The sequence below is a fragment of the Nannobrachium achirus genome (assembly GCF_963921795.1).
Source record: "Nannobrachium achirus genome assembly, chromosome: 1".
NCBI classification, from domain to species: domain Eukaryota; kingdom Metazoa; phylum Chordata; class Actinopteri; order Myctophiformes; family Myctophidae; genus Nannobrachium; species Nannobrachium achirus.
Window position 1 is genome coordinate 37,587,169 of NC_137810.1, and position 7,547 is coordinate 37,594,715.

The following is a 7,547-nucleotide window of genomic DNA, read 5'->3' on the forward strand; positions in this document are numbered from 1 at the left end:
TGCAGCCCCACAACAGTGGCGGAAAAAATAACTTCTGGGAACTCAGTAGTAACAAATCCACATAGTATTATTGATGGCATCAGAGTACTTCAATACTGTATTTGTTTTGGTATAGTAAAGGCCAAGACCACTCCAGCGCTGCCAGAAACCTTCACTTTTGTTCACCTACTGAAGACAGCCAACTGTCAGCTTGAGGCTGAGATCAAACCAAGGTAAGAAAATCAATCAATCAATCAATCAATCATCCACTCTTTCTTCAGTGATTGGATATAACATTTTTTACTGATTAGGTGCTTGGTCTACCTACGTTATTTATTTTCCAGATTGATATTTCTATGCATTTCATGTATTGATGTTGATGTATTGATGTATTACCTTGCTTATTGTATTGCTGTATTACCTTGCTTATTTTAAGTCACTCTGGATTAAGAGCGTCTGCTAAATGCCTAAATTGTAAATTGTAACAGTAGGCTAACATTTAAAATATCATTTTAAAGGATTTGTCTCATTGTCCTAGCATTGCTATGGAAACCTTTGCTATGATGGGAATAAATTCTGCAATGCTCCAGGCTGCTGTGTTGACAAGAGGTAAAGTCAACTCTCTCGTGCCAGCAAAAATAGCAGTAAGGCTTGACATCACTGAAGGCAACTTCAAGATTGAGGCATTGCCCATTGCTGCGCCTGAGTACATTGCAACTGTGCAGTAAGTCATGCATTTTGTATTTCATGTATTTCTCCATGAATTTTTCAAATGTGCAAACTTCGAAACTGTCTTTATTCTTTCAACAGAGTTCAAACTCATGCTGTGGCAAGAAATATAGAGGATCTTGCGGCTCCAAAAATCACACCCATCATCCCTGCCAAGATCTTGGAACCCATATCAAAAGAGAGACTCACATCTATGATTTACTCCTCTCTTGCTGACAGCTCAGTGAGTTGACACACACACACACACACACACACACACACACACACACACACACACACACACACACACACACACACACACACACACACACACACACACACACACACACACACACACACACACACACACACACACACACACACACACTTTATACTCCTTTCTTCTGTTTCAGTCAAAGTCCTCAGAGGTGCTTTATCCTGATATGCCAGTTAACATGAAGCCCCTTGTAAAGTCAGCCCAGTTTAATAAGAAGTACTGTGCTACCCTCGCCATGAAGAGTTGTGTTAAGATTGTCTCAGAGAATGCTGCATTCATCAGGGACACAGCGTTCTACAAACTGATTGGAAAGCATTCTGTTGCTGTTAATGTGAAACCTGGCAAGTGTTCTAAATACAACATACAATTAAATATACACTATATAAATCTCTCTCTCACACACACACGCACACGCAACATAACATTTCAATTTCATGGTTTGTTTTCAGTTAAAGGTGTGGTCGTTGACGGACTGGTCATGGAGCTTCAGGTCGGACCAAAGGCTGCAGAGAAGCTCATTAAAAACAACAGTCTATGTGAAGAGGAAGTCACTGAGGAAAAACCAGTCTTGCACAAACTCAAGAAAATCCTGATTCCTGGTCTGAATGCCACCATGTCTTCTTCCAGCTCCAGCAGCTCTCGCTCCCAGTCCTCGTCTCTATCCTCCAGTTCCTCGTCTCGCATCAGCAGCAAGGCCATTGATGCTGAAGCAACAAGCAGCAGCAGCAGCAGCAGGCTTAGCTCTAGCAGATCAGTGAGCAGTTCTTCTAGCTCCAGCTCTTCCAGCTCCTCCAGGTCTTCTCAGACATCAAAGGTAACTTCTTAATCGTGATTTCCTGATTTACGTGGAAAGCAATACAGGAGTAGGAGCTCTTCATTTAACAATTTATGAAAAAGTGAAATCTGACATCTGAAATATCTTGGTCCCAAACAGGCTATAATTTACCCCCATACATTCCAGAGGAACCACAAGAATCAGGTATGTTTTACTTATCTTGGGCAAAGATAAAATACAATAAAATAAAAACTAATAATAATAATAACTTTAAAAATTGCAATCCATTTTTCACAAATCTCCAATGACCTTTGAACAGACTATGATTTCTCAAGCCACCTCAGCAGTAAGAAACTCCAAGAGCAGAAGCAGTGCTTCAAGTTTTGAGGCCATTTACAAGCAGGTAAAGCTTTATCCTCTTAGACAGAAATGGAAACCTAATATGTGGGTGAATTTACATCAGCTAACAATGTTCCTCAGAATAAATGCCTGAGCAAGGTTAGACATCCAACCTTTTCCATCGTCTTCCGTGTGCTGAGAGCTGACAAGAAGTTGCAAGGATATCAGTTTGCTGCCTACCTGGACATACCTACAGCCAGAATGCAGTTAATGCTTACTTCTTTGGCTGACCGTAACAGCTCTTACGGCTGGGGGATATTTGCTGATGGAGTTGTGCTTAGCAAGCATAAAGCTATGGTAAGAAGCCTTTTATTTTTTACGTCATCCATTTTACAGGATAAAGCAGCCATATCCATGTGTATATTGTTGCAGTTGTAAAAGGGTGCTCTTAAAAAGTGAATGTTTATCCCAATATCCCTACAGGTCAAGTTTATCTATGGAACGAAAAGTCAGCGTTTTCAGGCTCTGATCACCACTGAGACTGGCCTAGTTGGTCCAAATCCTGCAGGCCGCCTGAAAGTGGATTGGAAAAAAAGTGTCAAGATAATCCCTGTTATTCGTCGCTATGCAAAGACGTAATTCTAAGCATACCTGTACATACATGTACTGTGGTACTTTATACAGCATATGTGGTTCTCAACCTGTGGGCAAGGACCCCCAGGGGGGTCCTCACATTATTTTGTTTGGGGGGGGGGGGTGTCCCCATTTGACAGTAAATTGACAATTTAAGGAAAGACCATAACTGTAATCAACAAACTATACCATAAAAACTGGTCAAATATTGGCCAAATTGACAAATAATGTAAGGAAGAGGCAAAACATGTGAAATAGTCAATCTACAAGCAGATTGGCTATTTTCACATTGCTTATCTGTGGCACAATGCTTATCTGTGGAAGTCAAACTAAATTGAAGGCCTCAACCTATTTTGGGGGATCCCGGCCTGAAAAGGTTGAGAACCACAGCAGTATAAGTATGCATTCATAATCATGGCCCATTTCAAATTTAAAGAGACATTTTTAAACATGACGTTTATTTTATAGTGCCTATGAGTATATTCCTGCTGCTATTCTCAACTCACTGGTTGGAGGAAAGATACAAAATACAGCAGACCAAGTGTCACTAACTGTGGTCGCCACGTCTGAGAAGAATCTGGACATCATTTTGAAAACACCAAAAGTAAGAAAAATCAGATTTTATTCCTGGATCTAGGCATGTCACAATTATTACCGCAATTCTTTTTGTCATAATCGTTTCCATGTTGAAGCTTTTTAATACATTAAAAAAATCTGAAATAGCTGATCCACAAGCTTTCAACGTGTGACACATTGTAATCTTTTTTAAATAAAGTTAATAAATGTCATTAATTTATTTAATTACTTATATATCTTTCCTGTGCAATCTTTGATTACAAAGCCTAAAAGGCAAACAGAAATGTATCACAATTATCAGTGACAATTAATTGTTAATGTTTGTTTATTTAATATGCCTAATTATTGTCGTTTCCCTGTTGCAGGCGACCTATTTAAAAATGTCTCTGCCTCTTCCGTTCCGTCTGCCACTTGATGAATTCACCGGTCTTTCTCCTTTACATAATAACATGGTTAACAAATTGCACTATTTCCTCGCCAAGACCAATGCAGGTAGTATAAAAAAAAAATCTATACATTTAAGGAAAACCTGTATTTTCATTTTATTTGCCACATGCCAAAAGACATTTTTAAGAAAGAATTTGAGATTAGTTTTTCCTTATATTCAATTTTTGTTTCATGTGAACAATATGTTTTTATGTTTTTGTTTTTCTGCTCAGCTGAATGTAGCTTCATCAAAAACAAACTGACCACATTCAACAGCAGGAGCTACACAAATGAGATGCCCGTCTCTTGCTACCAGGTTCTGGCTCAGGATTGCACCGATGAACTCAAGTTCATGGTTCTGCTGAAGAAAGATGCTATTGAACAGAACTATATCAATGTCAAAGTTGCTGATATGTAAGTCTTTGAATACCATGTCCAAAATAATAATAATTGCGACCGTAGGTCGCAAGTTTACTATGAAAACCGGCACATCTTGTCCACGTATCCGTATATCACTGAAGGTCACGCCTGACACTGTGGTTCCCCTGACACATCACTGTGACATCACAGGTGATATCACAGGTGACATCACCTATGTAAAAGTCCATATATGGGTATTCCCCAGAATCCCTTTTATGGAGATCCCTGATGTCATCAATATTAAGCCCATATCTAACAGGACTTCATATAGTAATGCCCATATATGGAGGAAGACAGCCCATATCTGTGTGGCTGGTTCAGACAGGGATCTCCATGTATGGGCATAAAAGGGATGTACCATATACAGTACATGGATCTCCATATATGGGTACCAGGGGTCTCCATATATGGGTAACTGGTCCGATATACATCACTGCATGGGCAGATGGCCAAGAATTGGCGTGACCTCACCCTTTGGGGCAAGGTCGCGTGTCGCCCTGAGGCGTCTCACTAGTAATAAAAATAATAATTTCAAAAAAGTATTTATGTGAGAGCTGCCATAATAATGTGTAACATGTGTGCCTTTTCAGTGACATTGACCTGCATCCAAAGAACAATGGTGTGATTGTGCTAATTAATGGAAAGGAAATTCCCAGCGGCAACCTCCCATACCAGCATCCCACAGGTTTATACAAATATATGAATTCCATCTTCCAGAGATTATATAGCAGTAGAACCACCATGCCAAATTCACCTTTTTCCAAAATAAGCATTGTTTCTGACAAACCAAGGTTTCTCATATTTTTCCTCAGTGGACATCTCTTTTCATTCTGCTTCAAATACTTTTTAATAAACACGATTAAGCTACAGATGAGCTGCATATTTAAAGTGAGCTGACTAAATTATTGTGGTATGTTTTGCAATCAGCTAAAATCCAAATCATACCTAAGGGTGAGGGCATCGCTGCCTATGCTCCAAGCCATGGACTTCAGGAAGTCTACTTCGCTAAGGACACATGGAAGGTAAAACATTTAATAATTGTTTTTAATAAATGTAATAGTAATTATTGCTATTGACTGTTTAATAACTGGAGTCTCCCCTTCTCTACTGCGATAGTTTCAGGTCATGATACCAATTCCAAACACAATTTGAACTGGAACATTATACATTTTTAACTGACAATTGACAGGGTTCTCTCTACTGATTAGAAAAAAATGGTATATAAACTCAGCACAAAAAGAAAGGAAACTTGACTTCGGTCCATTATATCTCCCCTTTAATTATGCCAAATGGTATTGTGAAGCTCAGTGTCAGGGAAGCCCAAAACGAGAGTAAATGCCAGCAGAACAGTACATATTGCAAGCCATTTTGGCAAGATTTTGGTTGGCGCTACCCACACGTTTGGCTGTGTAGTTCATGCCTCGAATGCCCGAAGTTTACAAGCTGCACCTCATAGTAAAGGTGTCGAATCAACAATAAAAATTATATAAAACACAATACAAATTGGTATTATTAAAGGGTAGATATAATGGACCGAAGTCAAGTTTCCTTTTTTTGTGCCGAGTTTATATATTGTTTTTCCTGTTTACTAAAGAGCCAATCTGGGAACCCATCATCAAAGAAAGGGCGACGCCCACTCTGTCTGTCTCTGGCCTAGCCATCATTGACTCTGTCTTGAGAGATTGCGAAAGAGCTGGATAGGTGGATGGGGAGCCCACTGTTACTGAACACTCTATAGCAGTGATTACTTGTAGAAACCCTGTAGCATTACTATAAAATGACACAAATGGAAAAAACCTGAAATCCTTGACCATGGGGATTTATCAAACATAATAAGTGCTGCTGACAGTTGAAATAGCTTATGATGATTGATGAAGCCATTAGAATCTTGAGCTGTGATAATATAATGATACAGTATGTATGGCCATTCCATTCAGGTTAAAGTGGTGGACTGGATGAAGGGACAGACATGTGGACTTTGTGGTAAGGCTGATGGGGAAGTCAGACAAGAGTACCGCACTCCCAACGGACGCGTGACCAAGAATGCAGTCAGCTACGCCCATTCCTGGGTGCTCCCTGCTGAGAGCTGTCATGACACTACTGGTAATAAGTGGTAAAACCTATTGTTTTGTAGTCTCAGTCAATAAAAAGCATTTGAAATGTTGTCATGGCACACACGTGGATATAGCGACTCTAAAAACACCGATGAGCAAGTTAATCATCCACACCTCTCCATTACAGAGTGCCGCATGAGACTTGAATCTGTGACGTTGGATAAGCAGATCATGGTTCATGGGCAGGAGTCCAGATGCTACTCTGTTGAGCCGGTGCTGCGCTGTTTGACAGGCTGCATGGCTGCCAAGACCACTCCTGTCACTGTGGGCTTCCACTGTGTGCCTGCTGGTAAGTGGGGCATTAACGACTTGTGATTTTTGCAAGTCGACTCGACTCAGTAAAAAGTCGAGTTGAAGTCGACTTTATCGTTTGATGACGTCATCACATCACCACACACGACCCCCCACTTATTTTGGGGGGTCCCCTGATGATTAACTTAATGTGAAACATTGTTTTCTCTCTCAACTGTAAACAAACCAACGTAAAGTTTAAGTTTATAGAGGGTATCGTCACATTTCTTACTTTTTAATACCTTTAAAATGGCAAATTAAACATTGTCCAAATTGTCAAATATATAGAGGCAGAAATTGTGAAAATAGCGGATCTACATGCTCACAACGCCTCGCATCTTGTGAGCATGTAGATCTGCTATTTTCACAATAGAAAGTTTTTGTTTTTTTTCAACTTCGACTTTCTCTGGTGGGAGTCGACTTGTGTAATGAAGTCGACTGAGTTGAATTGTCGACTTTTTCGTTAATGCCCAACTGGTAATTCTATGAAATTATAAAAAAATAACTGTTTCATAAGCTTTAGCTGGAAGATTTAGCGAAAAATCACAGTTCCTAACTACTTTCCTCCCTCCACAACTGCAGAAACAACAGTGAGTCCGTCTGAAACTAGTGGATATGAGAAGAGTGTGGACCTGAGGGAGACGACAGAAGCACATCTAGCCTGCAGCTGCAACACTGAGTGTGCTTAAACTCTTTTTGTGTCATGTGTGTCTCCTTTGGGTCATTCAGTTATGTTATTTGCTATTTCTGCTCAATTGTCTGGAATATTTTCCTTAACATTTGATAATAAATAATAAATGTTTTGATTTTGGGAGAAAAATGAAAAAGATTAAATACAATAGAAAGAAATTTGAAATGTATTTTGTTTGTTTTTTAGTGATTTTCTTTTCCTTCTTTCATTTGGAGACTACCTGAGCCATACAGATAGGGATGGGCATATGAATACTGAAAGTATTTATACTTGTGAATGCATTAATATAATGTCCTCTTAAGAATCCATACCCATATT

The 7,547-nt window shown here is 39.5% G+C and overlaps 1 protein-coding gene across 1 annotated transcript in view; it reads left to right on the forward strand.

The window, feature by feature from the left end:
- LOC308287491 (uncharacterized protein) overlaps positions 1-7,227 on the forward strand; it is a gene marked incomplete at both ends in the record, with an annotated part of 51,601 nt that extends 44,374 nt beyond the window's left edge. Inside the window, 16 exons of the mRNA XM_080728676.1 lie at positions 116-212; positions 518-703; positions 790-931; positions 1,161-1,305; positions 1,414-1,778; positions 1,899-1,943; positions 2,220-2,435; positions 2,562-2,713; positions 3,180-3,315; positions 3,653-3,779; positions 3,947-4,127; positions 4,724-4,818; positions 5,061-5,155; positions 6,071-6,236; positions 6,375-6,536; positions 7,121-7,227. Of these exons, the coding sequence (XP_080584802.1) occupies positions 116-212; positions 518-703; positions 790-931; positions 1,161-1,305; positions 1,414-1,778; positions 1,899-1,943; positions 2,220-2,435; positions 2,562-2,713; positions 3,180-3,315; positions 3,653-3,779; positions 3,947-4,127; positions 4,724-4,818; positions 5,061-5,155; positions 6,071-6,236; positions 6,375-6,536; positions 7,121-7,227 (2,417 nt within the window). The remainder of the gene's footprint in view (positions 1-115; positions 213-517; positions 704-789; positions 932-1,160; positions 1,306-1,413; positions 1,779-1,898; positions 1,944-2,219; positions 2,436-2,561; positions 2,714-3,179; positions 3,316-3,652; positions 3,780-3,946; positions 4,128-4,723; positions 4,819-5,060; positions 5,156-6,070; positions 6,237-6,374; positions 6,537-7,120) is intronic.
- Between the last annotated feature and the right edge of the window lie 320 nt (positions 7,228-7,547).